Source organism: Pseudorca crassidens, chromosome 4, assembly GCF_039906515.1.
Source record: "Pseudorca crassidens isolate mPseCra1 chromosome 4, mPseCra1.hap1, whole genome shotgun sequence".
NCBI lineage: Eukaryota > Metazoa > Chordata > Mammalia > Artiodactyla > Delphinidae > Pseudorca > Pseudorca crassidens.
In genome coordinates, this window is record NC_090299.1 from 114,311,235 (window position 1) to 114,335,270 (window position 24,036).

The window sequence follows — 24,036 nt, forward strand, 5'->3', positions numbered from 1 at the left end:
GTGGAAGTTGAGTCCATCTCCCCCTCCTCTGGTCACTGCTGGGGGGCCTGGCAGGGCTCTGGGGAGGAAAGTATTCTTCATGCTCTTTTGAGTGACATGTAGGTGTCGGGTTCTCATTGGTCAGCTGGAAGCAGTACAAGCGACAGTGTTGGTGAGTGAGAAATGATACCACTGGGGGTTCTGCATTCCACATAAAACTTGCTGACTTTCCTTCTGGTTATGCTGATGGGATAGGAAAGGTCTGGTCTTAGGGGCTGCTGTTAGCCCAGAGCCCAACTCAAATGTGAAGTATGTGATCATCATAAAGCATCAGGCACCCTTGAGGGACATTCCAACAAGATATAAGTATCTGGTCGGGGACTTCCCTGACAGTCCAGTGGTTAAGACTTCACACTTCCACTGCAGGGGGCGCGGGTTTGATCCCTGGTAGGGGAACTAAGATCCTACATGCCGTGCGGCACGGCCGAATTAAAAAAAGAAAAAAGATTTAAGTGTCTGGTCAAGAACACCAATGAATTCATAATCATTTATTGTAAATCACTCATAGTTTACACATTATAAATGGCAAAAACACCTGCTGGATGAAGTAGTTTATTATGACAATTTCTTATTGGCATCACTTCTTTTTCAAAAATTTAAAATTTAAATTTAAACCCTACATCTTCCCTATCTTTGAAGCACTATGTTCGAAGTGCTCTGATGCCAACACTATAAGGCTTTCTTTTGCTCTAACATCTAACACAAAGCGGAACGCTGTCCCATTAATTTGGCATGCTCTTTACAAGGCAACTTAACACACAAATTTTTCTTAAATCCAGAAGCTACATAATGGTCACTTTATGTCTTGCTGCAAGTTCAGTGAAGGCTGCATGCAGGTGAAACATTTGTAGACACTGAGTTCTAGATAACTATTGGTTATTAAGATCTGATTGCCTGGTGTAGAAAATTAATATGCTTATTTAGCAGAAGTAGGTAAAGTACATGCATCAGTGGCTGGGATCAATTAGAATATAAATTAGGTGTCTAAACATTTAAATGAGAGTTTCATTTGAGCTTAATTTGATGTCTGGCACTTCTGAGTTATACACCTTAAAATGACAATAGCAAAGAGAACAAAATCAAACACTTAAAACAGGCACTGACTTATAGGGTCAGCTGGGTGTACAGCACGGGACACAAAACTAGCAGAGCAGTGAACACATAGATCTCTTGAAGCAAAGACAGTGGAGCATTGACAAGCTGGAAACAGGGCAAAAAAATAAGAGAGCCATTTCCTGTGCTCTCATTTTTTTACGTTTTCAATTCTCTTCCTTAAAAATAATAACACACAAACACACAGTAATTACAAAACACAAACATTCTTTACGATTTAGACGCTCTCTTTTGTCTTCTACCCTGCCTCTCTGCTCCTTCAGATAGCCTGTTTAAAAATAATGTTGGGTTAACTGGTAGAAAAAGAAAACAAGGCTCTCCTGAATCGCACTGAAAGAATATTAAATTCCTTCATCCTGTCAGGGTTAACATCTCGTACAAGCACATGACGATGTATGTTTGACATATTGTAGCTACAGCGATTAAATCACATGTCTACGTTCTAGTGTTAAATCATAGTTACACTGACTTTTAAAAAATTATTTTCATTGAGAGTTGTATCTTGACATTAGTTTGAGACAAACAAAAAATTCCCAAACCGCGTAGACTCCGTTCCCTCCCCACCCTGTACCCCCTCCCACGATCCAATGAACAAGAGAAGTGTAGTAACAAAGGCCATGAACCGAGGCGTTGACAGCGGATGTGGATAGCGCTTCCAGGGTCAGGCGCTGCCCTCTCCAGTTCTGGCTTTCCGGGCTTCGATCATCGGCTTGGTTGCCCGTTTGCGGTCAGTGGCCAGTCCCAGCCAACACATGAAGTCAATGAACCAGGTGGTTGGGTTGAAATTTAAGCCAAATTCACTCGCAGAGTAGTCAAAGGGAAAGGTGTGATGGTAGTTATGGAAGCCTTCACCTGGAAGACAAAGTGGGCTTGAAATAACCCAATCAGCATCTCTCTGTAGAGCTTTCTAAAAATCACTCATTTATTACAAGACACTGTGTCAGGCTCCAGTGGGGAGCAGAAGACTTGCTGTCTGCCCTTAGGAAGCATTCACTCAGTTGGCTAGACAAACTCAATAGGAACAGAAAAATAACAATAATCAGCACAAAGTATCAAGAGTAATTTTCCCTGTGGATTGGTGACATGCTCCCACGACTTCAGAGCTGTACTTCTTAAGCTAAATGCCAAATGGCTGATAACAAATCATCATTTTGCTGTATGTTCATAAAAGGAAAATAGCCTCTGTGGATTGAAGTAATTAAAGGAAGACTTCCTGGAAGAGCTTGGAAGAGATAAATGATAATCATTCTGATAGGTGAGTGAATTAAGGAGTTGGATCTTTAAATATCCAAAATCTGCCTATATATTATTCTACCCCTCACAGTGAATAGCTTTTCCTCCCTTACTTTTTCCCCCCACTAAGCTGTTTTCAGGAAAAGTCTCACAGCTTCTTTCTTTGTTTTCTTTTTAAAAAAGAGCTTTATTGAGATATAATTTACCATACAATTCACCCATGTAAAGAATACAATTTAATGGCTTTTGGTGTATTCACTGAGCCGTGCATGCAACACCACAATGAATTTTATAGCATTTTCATTACCTAAAAAGACACCCCACTCCCCTTAGCTGTTGGCCCTTAACCATCTCCCCTCCCTCCAGCCCCTCTTTCTTTCTCTGTGTTGGTTAATTTTACATTTTTTTTGTGTGTGTGTGTGGGATCTTCCCGGACCAGGGCACGAACCCATGTCCCCTGCATCGGCAGGCGGACTCTCAACCACTGCACCACCAGGGAAGCCCCTAATTTTACATGTTAACTTGACTGGCCAAGGAGTGCCCAGATTAAACTTTATTTCTGGGTGTGTCTGTGAGGGCGTTTCTGGATGAGATTAGCATTTGAAGCAGTGGACTCAGTAATGTAGATGGTCCTCCTCAATGTGAGTGGGCATCAGCCAGTCCCTTAAGGGCCTGAATAGAATCAGTGGTGGAGGAAGGAGGAATTTGCTCCCATTTTCCTGACTCACTGATTGAACGTCTATCTCATCTTCTCCTGCCCACTGACTGGGATTTGCATCATCAGCTCCCCTGGTTCTCAGGCCTTCAGACTCAGACTTAATTAATACCACTGGCTTTCCTGCGTCTCCCGCTTGCAGACAGCAGATGGTGGGACTTAGCCTCCATAATCACATGAACCAATTCCTCAAAATAAATCTCTCTCTCTCTCTCTTGCTCGCTCCCCGCTGCCCCCACCGCCGTACACACACACACACACACACACACACACACACACGCACGCATGCACAAACAGAATACATCTACATTTATATAGATACAGATATCCTACTGTTTCTGTATATATGTATATATAGAGAGAGATTATGAGCAATATTATGTATATATTTATTTGCATATATTTATACATATACTGTTTCTGTTTCTCACTTTTACTAATACTAAGCCAATAAGATTGGCTTATTCTGAATATTTCATATAAATGAAAACATACAATATGTAATCCTTTGTAACTGGCTTCTTTCACATAGCATAATGTTTTCAAAGTTGTAGCAGATATCAGTACTTCATTTCTTTTTATTGCTGAAGAGTACTCCACTGTATGGATATACCACATTGTATTTATCCATTCATCAGTTGAGGGACACATTTTAGCTGTTATAAATAAATAATGTTGCTATGAACACTCATAAGCAAGTTTTTATGTGGACATACATTTTCATTTCTCTTGGGTATAAATCTAGGAGTGGAGTTGCTGCGTCATGTAGTAACTATTTTTAACCATTCAAGGAACTGCCAGATTCCTCCTTTAATTCTTAAGTGGCTACTGGTCATCATACAGTTCTTCTATTGACCACATTTGAAAGATTCTGCTCTACAATGAGTATATCAGATGGATCAGTCTGTTGTCTGCAATTTTCTGTTTAATTTAGGTCTTTTCTAACCTGGCCCTCCACCCCATCATTCCTAGACTAGAGTGCTAGAGTTTTCCCCTATTTTCAGATACAGGCACTGTTCTAAGAACTCTGGATGTATTCCCCCATCTATCATACAGTGGGTGTAATAAGAGTCTTCCAAGGACCTTTATCAAGAAAGCTGATTTGAGAGTCCAGTATTGACCTGGACAAGCTTCAAACCAACACCCAGTTCTTCAGGGCCTGTGTCATGGCCTCATTCTTTGGGTTCCCTGGCCCACCATCCCCTATGTAAGATGGTAACATTCCCAGAGTGCCCACTCTTCGTCTGCTCTCAGAGTTACCACTGGATGTGGCTCCCCTCGTTACAGTTCTTATAGAAGATGAAGAGTGAGAGGAGGAGAAAACAATAGGAGGGATCAGGAAACTCACACTTTTCTCTCTGCTTATCCAGTTATTCCCATAGCTAAATTTGGTGTTTATTCCACCTTATATTGCTCTTGTCAACGCAAGATCCCTGGGGTCTTAATAAATGGGTGACCCTAACACCATGATGGCAGAGACCCATGGCAGAGGGATGCAGAGACTGTTTCAACTTAACAGCAGGAACCTCTCTTCCTGGGTTTGATCTCTGTACTCAAGGCTCAGGTTACCCAGGAGACTGAGTTGCTTCTATCAAGATACAGCTATCATTTATTAATCACTTACTGTGTGCCAGCCACCATGCTAAATTCTTCAAAGGGTATTAATGCCTATAATCCTCACATAGCTAAGCTATCTGCTATGATTATCCCCATTTTTAAAATTTATTTATTTATTTATTTTTGCGGTACGCGGGCCTCTCACTGTTGTGGCCTCTCCTGTTGCGGGGTACAGGCTCCGGACGCGCAGGCTCAGCGGCCATGGCTCACGGGCCCAGCCGCTCCGCGCCATGTGGGATCTTCCTGGACCGGGGCACGAACCCGTGTCCCCTGCATCGGCAGGCAGACTCTCAACCACTGCGCCACCAGGGAAGCCCGATTATCCCCATTTTAAAATGAGGATGGAAATGCACAGAAGGGACAAGTAACCTGCCTAAGACCATACGGCTAGTAAGAAAAACAACATCCCCGAAGGCTTGTTTCCTGCTAAGCACTGCTGCAAACAGTATGTATTAACTCACCTAACCCTCCGGCGACCCCAGGCGGAGGTCAATGCTACTATATATTATCCCCACTTTACAGATGAGAACACACGGTATGGAGGAGCTAGATAACTTGCCCACGGTGGAGGAACCAAGACTCAACCAAACCTGTCAGACTCCAGAAGCCTTGCTCTTAACCATTCTGTGGTACCGCGAGATGACAAGGTCCTGATTCTCCCCATCCCTCTGTTTGCAGGCCTTTTAATTAATTAATTTATTTTTAAGGTCAGCCAAATGATGGACAGCTGAGGCTATAGCGGTCAGGGCAGTTTGAGAGAGACATCAACTGCTACTCCTCCTTTAGGAAAATTTCCATGGTAAAAATAAATAGCTACTAATTATTGATCACCTACTATGTACCAGGCACTGTACTAAACAGTTTATGTATAGTATCTTAGTTAATTCTCATAACACCCCTATGAAGCAGACATTCTTGTTCCCATTTCACAGGTAAGAAAACTGTAAATCAGAGAGAGTAAGTGGCTCGGATTCTAACGCCAAAGCCCAAGTTCATCCCAGTTTACTCCACCCCATTGCCTCTCTTTACAGATTCCACAAAACCACTGAGAAGCCTAGAAGATCTGAACTGCCACTCCCCCCACTGGCTCCCACCCCATACTCACCGATGGCACCCAGGGTGACGAGCGGGTTCTGCCGAGGGCTGATGTTCTTGTCATAGGGCCGGTTTCCGTACATGTGGGCGACACTGTTGACCAGCCAGGTGACATTGAGTGAGATGGTGTAGCGGAGGATGGAGGCCAGGAAGTAGGAATTCCACAGACTCTCTCCCCAGATGCACCAGGGCACCAGTGTGGGGACCATGAAGCACATGAGCACCACGCTGATCTTGTAGTACCTGGAAGGCAGGATGTCATGCTATCATTGGGCACCTGTTGATGGTGGCAGGGATAGGTGAGCAAGCTGCAGGGAAAGTCAGCAGTGGCACTGCTCAACTCCTTCAGCTCTTGTGCCCTGTTGTGTGTCACTCTGTATGGGGGTCACAAACCCAGATACCTACAAGGGCTAGGCAGGTAACACAAATTTGAGAATTAGGACAGGCAGAAGCGATAGGAAGTGGAAGGCCCCACAGCATACTTCAGAATTTCAATATAAAATCATGAAACCCATGCATCTTAAAGCTGCATTTGTCCTCCAAGCCGCAGAAGGACAGCTTTTTAACAGCTTTTCTTTCTTCCATCAGTCAGTCAACCTGACAATCAGGTTGTTTTCAATAATTTCAAGAAATATCCTGTATTCCTTGAATAATTTTCAGGCACATGATTCTGTACTAACTTAGCTTAGTAAAAGGTAAACAACCCCTTCCCTAAAATGTTCTCTGTCCCTTTGAGATTACATTCCAAACCAGCTAAAAATAAACTAAGTATAGGAACAGGCACAGCCACATAAAAAGTAAAAATTATAAAGAAACCATCAATAGTTGGATTCCTGGGTCTGTTCATACAGCAAACGTTCCCTGAGCACCTCCTGTAGGCCAGGCCCTGAGTACTAGAGGTACAGAGACAAATTTGACACAGTCTCTGCCCCAGGCCCCAGTCAGGTGAAACCTCCAGCTATGTAGGACCAGCTCTAAGCAGGGACAGGAAAGAGGCTCTGAAATGAAAATGTCCAAAGCTGCCCATTCATAGCTGATTCCTCCCTGACCTGCCTTCAACTGACCAAGCTTCTGGGAGGCCTCTGTTAAGATGCACATGTATGAACTTGGAGGGAGCACAGCGTGAGGAAATGAGACTAGGGAGGTGGAAGGCTTTGGCCTTGAGCCCAGATCTGATTCTGGATGCAAAACAAGCCTCTTTTTATTCTTTCACTCTCCTCTTGTTCACAGCTAGATGGTTCCCCAAAGCAGAGCATGAGGCAAGGGCTTGTATGTGGGTCGTTTATTGGGGAAAGTGAGCTCAAGTAACAGGAATAGGCAGCTGGGAAGTGGGAAACGAAAGGAGGGAAAGTCAAGATGGGGGTGCCCACTGCTACAGGCAACTGAACTTGGACCTTGATGGGACACATTATACCTCAGAAGTATTCTCTCAAGGAATGAGAGAAGGCACTGTTTTCCCATTGGCTCCAACTCTTCCTTGGTCCAAGGGCCCCCATGGGATGTCAGCTCTCTCACACTTCCAAGTTTGCTTGGGTCAGAATGGCTGAGTGTGGTCCACGGGCATCTCAAGGGATGGTGGCAGAGAAGTCAGGGCAGGAAGTAAGAAATAAGCAGTACAGCTGAGCAAGGTGCCATTGGGTTACACCTGTGCCACCAGGTGGCTGCAGGAACAGCTGGAGTGAAAAGGTGGGCTGAGAGTACGAGGTGTGCGTGAGAGGTGTCCAACACAGGCAGTAATTATAATACCTCCTGGGGTTCTTGTGAGGATCAAATACTAATAACTAATGCATACTATGTGCTTACTGTGTGTCACGGCTATTCCGAAACCTGTCCATGTACTGGCTCATTTAATTCTAACAAAAACTTTAGGAGCAGGGGACCATTAATATCCTCATTTTACAGACGGGGAAATTGAGCACTGCAAAGGTTATGTAGATGGGCCAAGGTTACAAGACGATTCAAGTCCAGGCAGAAGCACTTCGGAGACTATCATGCTATTCTGCTTTGCAAATAAAATCGTGTATGTAGGGGCTTCCCTGGTGGCGCAGTGGTTGAGAGTCCGCCTGCCAATGCAGGGGACACGGGTTCGTGCCCCGGTCCGGGAAGATCCCACATGCCGCGGAGCGGCTGGGCCCGTGAGCCATGGCTGCTGAACCTGAGCATCCGGAGCCTGTGCTCCGCAACGGGAGAGGCCACAACAGTGAGAGGCCCGTGTACCGCAAAAAAACAAAAAATCATGTGTGTAAGTGTGCTTCGCAGATTGCTAGCTGCATGTGAAGGTTGGTTCCCATATAATTATCACTGTTTTTATTGGGCAACATATTAACCCCTCAACACCCATTTTCCAGTCGTTGGCATACAATATGACTGCATTTTAGTGGAAGGAGGGTGCCCAGGAGGTCAGAGGAGAGGGTGTGGTTGGAGGGGCAAAGACAACAGACAGTGGAGGGACTGGTGGTCTGAGGTTGGGCTCCCGGGAGTCCCGCGCAGAAGGCTTTTGGAGTGTGTTTTTGGGAGATGCTTACAAGGAAGGGAGGAAGGCAGGATGGGCCCAGGCAGAAGCTCACCCACAGTGAGCTCCAGCAGATCCAGTAGAGCCGGATGGCTCTTTTAGAGCTGTCCCAAATTGTAAGGTATCACCTCATCATCCGTCACTGGCCTCAGGGTGCCTCCTGGGCTGGGTGAACATGTGGGCAAGGGCAAGCCCTAGAAAGGACAGCAGCCAGGGTTGGGGGCATCAGCTGAAGAGGGCATCTGGGTGAAGCACACGGGCCCTGACCAAGGGCCCTGGGAACTGGTGTGAGTGCCTGTGAAGAGGCAGAGGCTCTGAAGGGAAGCCCAGAGGCGACGGCCTGCTGCGGCTGCTCCTCGAGGGCACCTCTAAGGAGCACAGGAAGCAGCTGAACGTTGCCCACAGAGGCATTCTGCAACTTAAGTGCTTCCTTCTCTCCCTCCACTCTCTGGGCTGCAACCCAGTACCTTTGCAAAGAGCCTCTGTTAGTCCTCATTTTGCCCCTGGAAAGGAGACAGAAATCACATGCTGACAGCTAGCTCGGTGCTGGATGCCAGGCTAAGCATGCCACAGGCTTTCTCTCACTTACTCTTCACCACAGACTCAGGATGGACGCACTCTGGCAATGAGGATGCTGTAGCTCAGAGGGGCCATGGTTCCCCCGGCCCTTGCTCTGACTCTGCTCTGCCCCGACCCTATGGAATCCGCCGCCTCTGGTTTGACTGCAGTCTGCAGGCTTCGGCTTCCACTCATGCCCTGCCGCTTCTTCCGCCTTCTGAACTGTTAGGGAAGCCTTCTGCCTGCCTGGGCTCTGGTTCTAGAAGCTCCACTTCCCAGAGGGGGCTGGGTCCCCGTGGAGGGAGAGGGCCAGCAATGGGGCTTCCCAAGTGGGAGGAGAAAAAGGCCTTGCCTGCTAACACAACCACTGTCCCACCAAATCCTCTCTTCCTCAAAACAAGATGCTCTTTAAAAATCACTGCCCTCATTCCAACAAAGCTTTAGCAGATCTAACTATAGGGTTGCTCTCTGACTGCTCGGCCTGTATTCTGCTAGGGTTTCTCTTTGTGTGTTCAATGCAATGGATGGAAGAGGAAGGAATTTTTAGGCGGCACAGTGAGTCTGGGTGGCATTGCCAGTGAGACAGGGCTTGATGCTGATAACTGTGTAAAAAAATCTCCCCAACAATTTCAAATGGACTCAGCATATCTTCCTGTGCAGCCGAGTACCCCTTCCCCCTGGTCTTCGTTTAATTACAGTCACTGGCCTTCTTGCCTCAGAACAAGTTCTGAGATGGCTCCCCTGCTTCCTTGCTTAAGAACACTCAAATCTGGGCGCCCTAGCCAAGGGTCCACAGGGCAACACCACAAAGTCTCCACCCCTAATCCTTCCTCATTGAAATATTTTCTTTCTTTAGCTGGTGGTAGGGAGGAAGACTGGAGAGGGGCCACTGATACTGCTCTTTTTGCTAAATGGGCTTCTTATGTTGTAAAGCATCATAGAACCGTTAACTACCCAACTCTGCCACTGTCTTTCTGTGTGATCTTGAGTAAATTATTTAATCACAGTGAACCTCACTGTGAACCTCAGGTTTCTCTTTTGTAAAATGGGGAGCAGGGGTATTTTGGTAGGGAGATTATATATATATATATATATATATATATATATATATATATATATCCTCATATGCATATATATATTCTGGTAGGAAAGAAAGCTAATAAACAATATAAATAAATAAAATATAGAGCATGCTATTGGTAAATACTACAGAAAATAATAAAGCAAAGAAGGAGAATATGACATCAAGGGCAGGTGTTGAAATTTTAAATAGGGTGTCTAGGGAAGGACTTCCTCACACTGTAGCTTTTAAGTAAAGACTTGATGGAAGTGAGAAGTTAGACATGTGGCTAAATAGGACAGAGGATTCCAGGCAGAGGAAACCACAAGTGCAAAGGCCCTGAGGCAGGAATGTTCCTGGCACATTCTGGGAAGAGCAGGAGCGTTGGGGCTGGAGCAGATGAACAAAGGGAAGAAGTGTAGGAGATAAGAGAATAATGATGGACCACATCATGGAAGGGCTTGTAGGTCATCATAGGGTTTCACCCTTCACTTTGACTGAGATGGAGCTCTGGTCAGGTTTTGATTAAAGGAGTGCTGTGATTGGACTTATCATTCTGAGTGTTGTGTTGAGAAGGGACTGCAGGGGAGGGCAGAAGCAAGGAGGCAATTAGGAGGCTGCTACAAAGCCTAGTCAAGAGAGGGCATTGGCTTGAACCAGGATAGTGGTGGCAGGTGTGAGAAACAGTCAAATTCTGGATATATTTTGAAACTAGAGTGACAGGACTTGTTAACAGACTGGATGTTGGAGAGAAAGGAGTCAAGGGTGACACCAAGGATGGAGATGCCATTAGCTGATATGGGGAAGGATGGAGGAGCTCAGTCTTAGACATGTCAAGTGGCAGATGCCCATTAGACATTCAAGGGGCAATGTCAAATGGGCAGCTCAACAGACAGGTCTGGAGTTCAGAAGTTATCTAGAGATAGGTTTTGATGGGAAGAGATATTTGGAATGCATCAGTGTATGAATGCATGCCACTCACATATATACATATATATATTTTCTCGTTTGAGTTCCACAAGAGTCCTATGAGATACTTTTTATAACCTCACCTTTTTTTGTGTGTGTGTGTGGTACGTGGGCCTCTCACTGTTGTGGCCTCTTCCGTTGCTGAGCACAGGCTCCGGACGCACAGGCTCAGCGGCCATGGCTCACGGGCCCAGCTGCTCCGCGGCATGTGGGATCTTCCCGGACCAGGGCATGAACCCGTGTCCCCTGCATCGGCAGGTGGACTCTCAACCACTGCGCCACCAGGGAAGCCCATAACCTCACCTTTGTAGGACATTTACGGAGATCCAAAGAGGTCATGAGACTTCTCCAAGGCCACACTGGTTGTGCAGAACATAGGCAGGCTTCAAATTCAGTTCTTAAACCTAATTGTCTGTTCCCTCTAAGTAAAACCTGCTACTTAGCTTACCAGGAGAAGGGCATAGGGGAGAGGTAAACTGGGTTGGAGTGTGTAATCTAGCTTTGCCTCATGAATTGCACATCTTTAAGTAAAAATACTGTCTCCTCAAGGTCAGAAATAGATACGTTGTCCACTCCAGCTAGACTGAGCTTCTTCCCATTCCTTGGGCACCACCTTCTTTCTGTCCCTGTATCTATGACACTCTTCCCCCAGCCTGGCTGAGTTGACTTTTTCAGTTATCAGTCTAAATGTTCTTCCCTCTTGGGGGATTTCCATGGTCCCCTTGGACCAGGCAGGGTGCCTCAGCATGTTGTACTTCTCAACTCTCAGTATTCATAAATACTTGCTGGCTTAGCGGGCAGTCTCACCTGCTAGACCAGTGGCCTCAACCCTAACTGCACATTAGAATCAACTGGGTGAACATTTAAAAACGACTGATGTTGGGGACTCACTGTAGACCAACAGAATCCAAATGAATCCAAATTTGTGGCCTGGGCACTGATAGTTTTAAAGCCTCTCCATTGCAAACATTGATCACGGCCTCCCTATAATCCACCCCACCCTCTCTTTCTTGCTGAAATGCCCTGATATTGTTCAGATACCCAACTGTCCTCCCTGCAGCCATGTCCTCTGGGGACATGGGTCCTGATTGGTTTCAGGCAGTCAACGTTGATCTCATTCACTTTGCCAATAATAAATTTGGGAATTGGGCAGTAGTGGCCAATAAGATATGAGGGAAAGGATGGCTACAAGTTTTTAAAGGGAGATAAGTGTTAGTGAAGATGTAGGGAAATTGGTAGCCTTAGCATCATTGGTGGGAATGTAAAGTGGCGCAGCTGCTGCATAAAGCAGTTTCTCAGAAGGTGAAACATCCAGCAATTCCACTCCTATGTATCTGTTCAGACGGTTGGAAGGCAGGGACTTGAACAGGTATCAGCACACCAATGTTCACAGAAACATTATTCACAATAGGCGAAATGTAGAAACAACCCAAGTGTCCCTTAATAGATGAATGGATAAACAAAATGCTGTCTATCCATACTATGGAACATTATTCAGCCATAAAAAGGAACCATTTTTTGATATATGTTACAACATGGATGAAACTTGAAAAAATGCTTAATGAAATAAACCAGGCACAGAAGGGCAGATATTGTTATGATTCCACTCATATGAGGAACGTAGAATAGGCAAATTCATAGAAAGGGAAAGTAGACTAGAAGTCACAGGAACTGGAGGGAAGGGGAAAGGAAGAAGGAAGTTATTGCTTAATGGGTATAGAGTTTTTTGGGGAATGATGAAAAAGTTTGGGTATAGATAGTGGTGATAGTTATACAACATTGTGAATATACTTAATGCCACAGAAATGTACACTTATGAGTGGTTAAAACGATAAATACTATGTTGTGTATATTTTACGGCAATAAAAAAAGAGAGAGAGAGATGAAGGAATATTTTCCTTGATAACAGAAAGAGCTCAGAGGCAAAGATGGCATCTCTTTTTTCACAGTGACTCCTGGCCCTGCTCCAGCCATGCGTGACTATGACAGGAAGAAGGCTCAGAAAAAAGTAGACCCCTTAGGTTGACGGAGCAGAAAGATGGAAAGGCTCTTGAGCCACAAAACTAACCAACCCTAGAGTGGCTTTATCCCTGAGGTCTTAGTCTGAGACAAGCCAGGCAGGTCAAGAGGTCAAGATCTCCTGTGGGGTAGCTGAAAGCCTTCTGGTATAACGTAGTAGACACTGTGATGTCCCATCCAGATCTCCTCTCAGGATCAGAGGGCTTCATCTCCCAGTGGATGGCAGTGCTGCCTCTGCCTTGCCCTAGGTCACGTCCTCTCCCAACAACCCCATCCAGTGACTGACCTATAAGGGCAGTAGTCCATTACCCAGGCCAGGTCCCATTGCCCCAACTCATCATGACTCTGAAAGTCATCTCCACTTCAGAGCCCCTACAGGGTTGGCTGAAGCCTCCACTGAGATCAGTTGAGGCTCAGCTTCTTCCCTTGCTCAATCCTGTTTCGGTCCCTTCTTCCACAGGTGGTGACCCCAATGACCCTTCCAGTAATCTCCAATAAAGTTCCTACAATGTAACATCCATCTTGGAGGCAGCTTCTGGGTAACCTGTCTTGCCACATGGATCTACTGCAGGGCCTGCAGAGTCCAGCAGAAAGCCAGACTCTTCAGAGTCTAGCACAGAGACTCGCACATAGCAGGCACTCCTAAATATTTGTGGAATGATTACATGAATGATCCTTTTTTCTTTTTTCTGAATGGTTAGTCAATGATGAGTTCTCAGCTTCTCAGGAAAATAAAAACACTACAGTGACTTCAGTAGGGCTCAAAGTATGAGAGATAAGATGCCAAGGTTTCCCAAAACAAACAAACAAACAAAACCCCCACAAACTGCACAATAAACGTTCCACCTGCTTTTAATTGTGTATATAAAAGTCAACACCTCGAAGAAAGACACTTGTGCTCATTGGGACCCAACTCCCAGCTTCCAACAGGTTTCACTGTGAGGCTACCTACCTCCAGTTTAAATGAATGATTTCTGAGCATGCGCTGCTAGGTTATTCTCTGGGCTGCCAAATACGGTAAATTTTTGGCAGTATTTAAGGTTAACAGCCAGTCTAACAGGTTTGGTCCTGGTTTGGAATGTGAGTGGCTTCTTCCTTTCTGTGAACACTCAGATGGGAGTTATCTGATAGGAAAGATAGGAGATAGAAGAAGCCTCCTAAAATTATCAAGTGAGAAAGAAAAAGAAAGGGGTAAAGAAAGAGAGAAGGGGCGGTATGAACCTGAGAACGACCCAGGGAAGTGTAGTTCTCCTTTACAGATTTGAAACCAGAGATCCACATGTTTAAGCCAAAATCACAAAAGCCAAAGCACTCAAGCTCACTTTACAGGTAACTCTGGAGCAGTTTCCTAGAGCTTTAAGGTGACAGCTTATAAGAATAGGGTGTTGGAAACCTTTCAATTCCCACCTCACAATTCCTCATGATACCAATACCACAGTGGGAAGATCGTTTTCAGCATTTAGATGAAGATAAGAAGTCCATTTTCACACAATCAAATACCATCACGCCATGCCCCCATCTAAGTAAGCTTTGATTAGAGGACACAGATATTGACATGGGCCCTAACCTTTCAATGCTTTGAAGAATATGCTTATTCCAATAAACTGGATCACATGAAACATTAAAGACAGGCTTGAGACCAAAAGTTTGTTCTATGGAGAAGAAAGAATTTGGGATTTCATATATATATATATATATATATTTCAAACCTGGGTGTGATAAGCATATTAAAACTCTCATTTTTCTTTAGATGAAAAAGAAATTGCTGTTCTCTGTCTGCAAGCATTTCCTGTTGCTTGACTAACTAACCCTAAGCACAGCAGTCCGGAGCTGCTGGTGTGTGAGATCTTGAGAGTGAAATCGATTAGATTATGAAGGAAGGGGAAATGACCGGCTGACTTCCAAGCAGGGCTAGCCTCAGGAAGTGTGAAAAGAAGCAAATACAGTGGGTGAGAGGGAAATTATAGCCCACAAATGTGTCGTAATGATGAGCGATGAGCTGTCACTAGCATCTTGATTAAATATGTTTGGTTTTGTGATTTCACTTACAGCCGAGCGAAATTCATCTTCCCTACAGTTTTTGCATCTTGTAGGGGACCAGCCAAAATTATCTGGGTGCTTACCATAAACATTAATTTAGAGGACAGATGATCCGCCCTGGCAGCTTGTAAATGCATGGACCATTCTCTCCTTCTTCTTTTGTCTCTTCTGTTATCACCCACAGGAGGTGGAATATGTGATTCGTTTGGATGCAGATCTGAAGATGGAAGCCCGCTGATAGGGAAGCTCTTTGGAGTTTTTCAGAAAATCTTCCAGATTCTTTGAATTGTTTCAGTTGAAAACAGGCTTTGCGGCTGTGTCCTTGAGTCTGCCTCTCCAGTGCTTCAGTGTCTTTAAGTGAAAGTGTTCATGATGGCCGCGTTTGAAGTATTCTCAGAAAATTTAATCACTCCAGATTTGTCTTTGACCCTCAATTAGTCTTGACATCACTTCCCCTGTGCTACTTCATGATAAGCATACCTGTAGAAGAAAATCTTTAATTAGACTATCTAGATGCATAATCCTCATCTTCTGGATAATTCCTTCAACGGAGGAACCAGAGATGGCAAACGGCTGCTCCATGAGAGCATCTCCTTCGGAAACTTGCAATGCATGGGAAAAAAAGACATATTTTTATTTTCTCTCCGACTTCAGCTTTATTTGCTTTTGAGGTCTGAATGTGGAGGTTAGCTGCATCCATCTACTTGAGTTTAATTTGTCTTTGTACAAACAGCTTGCATGAATTCACTAGGCAGCGGTTCAAAAGATAAACATAATCGTTTCAGAATTTTAGCATAAAAGAGCATTATTCCTACCTCATTAACAATGAAGTGCTTGAAGAAAAATGCCCAGGCATATATTGATTGCTAAGACCGTGTAAGGAAGGTTAAAAGGACTTTTCCTTTTTCAAAGCTTTGATTCCATCATAATATGCACAGGAGGACAGGATTCGTCTTGATCTAATTCACATCATTCGTAGTTCCTTGAACACAAAATGCTGGTTAACTCAGCAGGTGCCCAGTAAGTAGCTGAATTGTTGACTTGCACGATGAGCATCCATCTGTCTTTGGCCAAAGCAATTGCGCCAGTTCACCTTTGTAATTTTTTGATATTTAGAGCTTCTCTAGTCCTCTCCAGAAATTTAAGTTGATTTGACTGGATGTCATTCTGGGTCTCTCTTGAGGATTCTTTGTCTGCCCTTCCTCCCTCCCATTCTTCTCCCTCCCTTCCTGATTAGTTATCAATCGTTCTCAGTAAGTTATAGGAACGACAGACTAACTCCTGATGATATGCAGGATAGGATGACTAAAATGAACAACTACAATCATTTACAAAATAATTTTGAAACAAAGTCACTGCATGTCCACTTTCTCTCTTAAAACTTCACACTTAAAACTGCATTCCACTTTGACACTATCTGAGATAAACTGAGCATCACAGGAGAAAACATAACCATTTTCCCTAATCTGGGATCCATGAAGTTGTATGCAAACTCTTCTGTGTATTCCCATTTTTCTGGGGTTCAAAGTCCATAGCTTTCATCAGATTCTCAAAGAGATAGTCAATTCCCAAAGAATGAAATTAGTAATATATTAGTAAGGTAACTACTTTTTTCTTTGATGATGCTGTGGTTTAACTTTGATTTTCTGTTTCCTTTAGGATCTGGCCTAAGATTTAAGTAAGAAAAATTTAATTCAATTTAAAGGGTGGTCCTTCTATTTTTTTAGAGAGTGGTCCTTTTTATTTTTTTAAATTAATTAATTAATTTATTTTTGGCTGCATTGGGTCTTTGTTGCTGTGCGCGGGCTTTCTCTGGTTGCGGCGAGCGGGGGCTACCCTTTGTTGCGGTGCGTGGGCTTCTCATTACAGTGGCTTCTCTTGTTGCGGAGCATGGGCTCTAGGTGCACAGACTTCAGTAGTTGTAGCATGTGGGCTCAGTAGTTGTGGCTCGCGGGTTCTAGAGCTCAGGTTCAGTAGTTGTGGCTCACAGGCTTAGTTGCTTCGCAGCATGTGGGATCTTCCCGGACAAGGGCTCAAACCCGTGTCTCCTGCATTGGCAGGCGGATTCTTAACCACTCTGCCACCAGGGAAGTCCCTGGAGTGGTCCTTTTTAAAATGAGATTGTCCTCTCTTTTTTTAGCAGTAAAAATTTTAAAAGAATTAGTGACAGTAGATAGCAGTGTGTGCATATGTAGATAGCAGTGTGTGTGTGCACTCACATGTGGATCCTGTGCTGAAAGGACAATCACCAAGTGACAGACTACAGCCCTCCTCCCCTACCCAAGGGGGGACAAAATTAATTGGGTTGTTTTTTTTTTGTTAATTCCAAAACTCTATCAATGATAAGCTGCTCACCAGCAGCCAGTCTCTGTGCAGGAAAGGAGCCAGTGGAGTCATTTTGGTCACTTTCATGATAATTATGAACTGCTGCAGCTGAATTGATCGGGTACGCTGACCATTTTCCTTGTTGAGGGCAAAAATGAACAGGCTGACCTAACACAGTTTCTTCATTTCGCATGTAAGAGGAATGGCCCTTGTGCACAATGCATGCTTTGTAGCCCATGGGTTCCATTCCTAAATTCGAGCTGCACTGTCTTTTCAAAGCTCCCCAGACCTTCAAAACTCAGCTCAAGACTGATTTCCTTCAGAAAGCCTACCCTGATGAATCTCCTCTCACCTGTGCTTATTGCATTATTCAACATCCCTCAGTACAACTGTGCTGTCAAGACTCAAGAAGACAACCATTTTAGACAGCTGAGTTTTCCTGCTAGCTGGGAGTACAAATGTTCAATTACCCCAACTTTCTTTTAAATTGTATGTGGCAAAGGAAAAGATGGACACATTTCATTGAATCAAAATGGAAATTTCTGCATGAAAGGGGTCAAAAGGTACACATTTCCAGTTACAAAATGAATAAGTCCTGAGAAAGTAATATACCGAATGGTGATGATACTTAATAATACTGTGTTGTGTACCTGTGTTGCACACTTGAGAGTACCTAGGAGAATGGATCTTGAAAGTTCTCATCACGAGAAAAAGATTTGTAACTATGTATGGTGATGCATGCTAACTGGACTTTTTGCAGTGATCATTTTGTAATACTTACAAATATTGAACCATTATGTTGTATACCTGAAACTAATATAATGTGTCAATTATACCCCATTAAAAACAATGGAAATTTCTGTGGGCCAAATAAAGAAATATTATGTGGAAATCATTATCCATTTTTGGTCCTTCTTAATGAGAGTTTATGGAAATAACTTGACTTTCCATGATGGTGATGAGTGTCTTAGCCTGGGTTTCTTGAAAGGAAGGCTTAAGGCAGAAGGTTCTACGATATTATTTTATAAAGATGGCTGAGTCCCCGGGAAACAGAATGTGGAAAGCAGGGAAGGTTGGGGGGCCGATAGGAGAGTGTGTTACTCAGCTGGCCCCGGCTTGATCCCTCACACTGGTGGGGCCATCTTCCAAGAGGCCATTTGGGTGATGGAGCCTCAGAACATTGTCTCTGAGAGGGGGAAAGGAAGAGTGCATCTACCAGCTCCCCTCTGCATTGCCCGCATCCCCACCACTACCACACACAAACTTCGGGATTGGGAGCGTGGGGGCTGAGAGGTGTCACAGGCTCCAGCACCAACAGAGACGCCCCAAGGCAGGAGGCACAGGCGTGAGGAGGGCGCTGTCGGGATGAACCTACCTGAAACCAGCTGGAGTGCAGAGAACTGCAGAGAATGAATGGCCACAGCCCCAGGACAAAGAAGGTCCAGACAGTCTGCAATGTTGCCTAACGGGTGTCTGATACAAATAAATGTGAGCTTTAGACTCTGTTCGGCCCACAGGGTCTGTTGAGGTATAAATAGCTCTTGGCCTTGACTAAGTGATTCACGGTATGACTCAGTCACTATAAGAATGGACTTCTTATGTTTACGTATTAAATTTTGCTGATTCCACCTTTATTTTCAGACACACGGATAAGCTGCCACCTCTGTTAGTTTGCCCACCTTCAGTGGCTTCTCTGTCTCCTTCTAACTCGTTCCTCTTAATCTGCCAAGGGTTTGAAAACCAAAGAGTTGAACCTTTTTTTTTCTTTGTTTTATAATGATTTTTTATTTTTAGTGTTTTTATTTATTGGAGTAAAATTGCTTTACAATGTTGTGTTAATTTCTGCTGTACAATGAAGTGAGTAAGCTATGTGTATACCTATATCCTCTCCCTCTTGGGCCTCCTTCCCATCCCCCACCCCATCCTGCCCATCTAGGTCATCACAGAGCACCAAGCTGAGCTCCCTGTGCTATACAGCAGGTTCCCACTAGCTATCTATTTTTACACATGGTAGTGTATTTATGTCAAACTTAATCTCCCAATTCATCCCACCCTCCCCTTCCCCCGCTGTGTCCACATTTCCGTTCTCAATGCCTATGTCTCTATTCCTGCCCTACAAATAGGTTTATCTGTACCTTTTTTCTAGATTCCACATATATGCGTTAATAGGATATTTGTTTTTCTCTTTCTGGCTTACTTCACTCTGTATAACAGACTCTGGGTCCATCCACATCTCTATGTGAAATGACCCAATTTCATTCCTTTTTATGGCTGAGTAATATTCCATTGTATATATATGCCACATCTTCTCTTTTCATTCATCTATCGATGGACATTTAGGTTATTTCCATGGCCTGGCTATTGTAAATAGTGCTGCAATGAACACTGGGGTACATGTATCCTTTTGAATTATGGTTTTCTCAGGGTATACACCCAGTAGTGGGATTGCTGGGTCATATGGTAGTTCTATTTTTAGTTTTTTAAGGAAAATCCATACTGGCTCCATAGTTGCTGTATCAATTTACATTCCCACGAACAGTGCAGAAGGGTTCCCTTTTCTCCACACCCTCTCCAGCATTTATTGTTTGCAGATTTTTTGGTGATGGCCATTCTGACTGGTGTGAGGTGATACCTCATTGTAGTTTTGATTTGCATTTCTCTAATAATTAGTGATGTTGAACATCTTTTCATGTGCCTCTTGGCCATCTGTTTGTCTTCTTTGGTGAAATGTCTATTTAGGTCTGCTGCCCACTTTTTAATTGGGTTTTTTGTTTTTTTGATATTGAGCTCCATGAGCTATTTGTATATTTTGGAGATTAATCCTTTGTCAGTTGCTTCATTTGCAAATATTTTCTCCCATTTTGAGGGTTGTCTTTTCATCTTGTTTATGGTTTCCTTTGTTGTGCAAAAGCTTTTAAGTTTAAGTCCCATTTGTTTACTTTTGTTTTTATTTCTGTTACTCTAGGAGGTGGGTCAAAAGAGATCTTGCTGTGGTTTATGTCAAAGAGTGTTTTTCCTATGTTTTCCTCTAAAAGTTTTACAATGTCAGGTCTTACATTTAAGTCTTTAATCCATTTTGAGTTTATTTTTGTGTATGGTGTTAGGGAGTGTTCTAATTTCATTCTTTTACATGTAGCTGTCCAGTTTTCCCAGCACCACTTATTGAAGAGACTGTATTTTCTCTAGTGTATGTTCTTGCCTCCTTTGTCGTAAATTAGGTGTCCGTATGCGCGTGGGTTTATCTCTGGGCATTCTATCCTGTACCATTGATCTATATTTCTGTTTTTGTGCTAGTACCATACCGTCTTGATTACTGTAGCTTTGTGGTATAGTTTGAAGTTGGGGCGCCTGATTTCTCCAACATTATTTTTCTTTCTCAAGATTGCTTTGGCTATTCGGGGTCTTTTGTGTTTCCATACGAAATGTAAGATTTTTTGTTCTAATTCTGTGAAGAATGCCATTGGTAGTTTGATAGGGATTGCATTGAATCTATAATAAAGGCCATATATGACAAACCCACAGCAAACATCATACTCAATGGTGAAGAACTGAAACCATTTCCACTAAGATCAGGAACAAGACAATGTTGCCCACCCTCACCACTCTTATTCAACATAGTTTTGGAAGTCCTAGCCATGGCAATCAGAGAAGGAAAAGAAATAAAATGAATACAAATTGGAAGAGAAGAAGTAAAACCGTCACTGTTTGCAGATGACATGATACTATACATAGAATATCCTAAAGATGCCACCAGATAACTACTAGATCTAATCAGTGAATTTGGTAAGGTTGCAGGATACAAAATTAATGCACAGAATTCTCTGGCATTCCTATACACCAACAACGAAAAATCAGAAAGAGAAATTAAGGAAACAATCCCATTTACCATCACAACAAAAAGAATAAAATACTTAGGAATAAACCTACCTAAGAAGGCAAAGGACTTGTACTTAGAAAACTATAAAACACTGATGAAGGAAATCAAAGATGACATGAACGGATGGAGAAATATACCATGTTCTTGGATTGGAAGAATCAATATTGTGAAAATGACTATACTACCTAGAGAGCTGAACTTGAATTTGTGTGCAGATGAAGCACACACAGGCTCTGAGTGAAAGCTGAAGGGGGGCCTCTGGGCTGAGACTAAAAATGCAGAATTATTAGGAGTATGACATTTATTCAAAGATCTCTCTCTATGGAGGTAGAGGGGGAAACATGCACTTTGGAGGTTAGAGGATTCCATGCAGTAAGGTGAATCTGGAACTGAGCATCTACCATGATGATTTCCTTTGTTTATTCACAGGTTCTTGACTTTATTCCAGTTATATGAAATGATGGGATCTCTGAGTTTCAGATAAGTGAGACTCTACCATATTTAATTTCCACTACACTCTGTGTATTTGAACTTAATCATATTGTTATGCTGCCTGTGATTTACTTGAAGATACTTCAGCATAAACAGTGTGAGATGGGGTGCGTGTGTGTGTGTGTGTGTGTGTTTGTGTGTGTGCGTGTTTTCTTCTCCATCCAAGGGGAAGTCCATTAACATCTGAAGTACCCTCATCAGGAATCCACTCTTCAGGCATGCTTAGTTAGCGTTTGACAAACTCTAATAGTTCATAAATCAGAGGTCTATTACAGGCTTCAGTTATTTTTATCTCCAAGCAGCCCTAAAGAGTTTGTAATTAGGATAAGGGAAATAAATTTTCACTGGTAAAATAAGTGGTCGAAATATGTGAATTGGCTAGAAATACTATACAGGTACTTCCCAGCAGGATAAATTCTTCTGAGTGGCATCGCCTGAGGCTTTGCTCCATCCTGTGTGCGGCCACTGACAGAATTCTGTTGCTGGATTCTGACAGGAAGGTGATACTACTGCAACATGCCTTCCACGCAAGGGGCTTTTTGGGGTATCCAAAAGGGCAGGAGTCAGGGCTTCATCAAGCTTACATATGTGGTGCATGGCTATTTTTGTCCCTAATTGTGGTAGAATTTGGTCTGATGTGGGATTCTGTTGTAGGGAAGACCCATCGTTTTCCTCCTCCTCTCACGCTGGAGTTGGCCAAAGTCAGTTCCCAGCAGACACGGCCAAATGGGTCTCCTGTTGACCATCTATGTTTTTGTAGTCCTCTCACTGTACCTTTGAGGGTCAGAGGCACCACGGGCACTGGAGAAGATTACTGCTGGTGTGATAAGGCTGTGCGTGAATGGGCAGTGCTGCTCATGGCACTTCCCTACCTCCCCCTGGGAGGTGGGACTCCAGGCTGCTGAATCATACTTTGAGGGAGTGTAGTGCCACCAGGGCTAGTGGTGGTGTCCATGTATCACTTACTTCAGCAACTGAGCGTTAGAGCATCATACAGAAATCATCACCCCTGAAGCTGGTTCTCAGCTGTAGGTTGTCCAGGACTCTCTATAAACCAGAGAGCAAACACAATCCTCAGTTCCAAAAGTATTTAGGGAGGATGTTAGATGTTTCTTTAGTCTCAATAAATAGAGAGATGACTAGGACATAGTTACAGTCCTCAAGGAGCTTATGGTCAAATGAGAGAGCTATACAAGTGGGTCATTTTAATATAACATGATAAGCAAAAAAGGGAAATAAACCCATGATTCTAAAGACTTGCTGAGGAGGGGCACTTAGCTCACCCTAGGACAACACTTTGGCCTCAGGACCCTATTACATTTTTAAAATATTATTGAGAACTCCAAAGAGCTTTTGTTTATGTGGTTTATATCTATTAACATTTACTATACGGGAAATGAAAACTGAGAATTGTCTTCTTATTTCAGTAAATATTAAATATTAATATATGTCAATAATGTAAAATTACATATAAAATATATTAATGTATTTGTTAATGTCATAAAATAAATATTCAATTGATCAGTTCATTAAAATAACAATAATAAGCCTATTACATGCTAACATAAATAACATATTTTGATGAAAAGTAACTATTTTCCAAAAGAGAAAAAAAGTTTTGGTGTGAAGAATGTCCTCATTTTACATAATCGCAAATCTCTTTAATGTCTGGCTTAACAGAGGCAGCTGGATTGACACATCTGCTTCTGCAATCGGTCTGCTGCAATACATTGCTTTGGTTGACATCTCTGAAGAAAATCTGCCTCATACACCTGTGCACTTGGAAAGGGGGGAACCTCACAGACCCCCTAAAAAGTAAGAGCTTAGATGCTACGTATAAAACTTACATGCTTGGGGACCTCCCACCCAGAGGAACCTTGAACTGCTGACCTCAGCTCCCTGAAGGTAAGTTTTGAAGAATGAGTAAGAGTTGTTAAGGTGAAAAATATGACAAGACAAGGACATTCTAGGTCTGTGCTCCTCAAACAAACACCGTGCATCCAAATTACTTGGGATCTGGGGATGAGGCATTTCTAATCCTTCATTTCTAACAAGCTCCCAGGTTATATTGATGCTGCTTGTTCCAGAAACCACAGTTTGAGTAGCAAAGATCTAAGCCAGAGAAAAAGCAGGAGCAAAGGCACAGTGTCAGGACTGGTTCAAGAGGGCGGAATAGAAGGACGTGCGCTCACTCCCTCTTGAGAGAGCACCGGAATCACAACTAACTGCTGAACAATCATTGACAGGAAGACACTGGAACTCACGAAAAAAGATACCCCACATCCAAAGACAAAGGAGAAGCCACAATGTGACAGTAGGAGGGGCAGAATCACAATAAAATCAAATCCCATAACTGCTGGGTGGGTGACTCA

General features: G+C 43.4%; 1 protein-coding gene across 1 annotated transcript in view; it reads right to left on the reverse strand.

The window, feature by feature from the left end:
• Nucleotides 1-512: 512 nt before the first annotated feature.
• SCD5 (stearoyl-CoA desaturase 5) overlaps nt 513-24,036 on the reverse strand; it is a 156,900-nt gene continuing 133,376 nt past the window's right edge. The window contains exons 4-5 of the mRNA XM_067736399.1: nt 5,823-6,055; nt 513-2,004 (exon numbers count right to left, since the gene is read on the reverse strand). Of these exons, the coding sequence (XP_067592500.1) occupies nt 1,814-2,004; nt 5,823-6,055 (424 nt within the window). The 3' untranslated portion in view covers nt 513-1,813. The remainder of the gene's footprint in view (nt 2,005-5,822; nt 6,056-24,036) is intronic.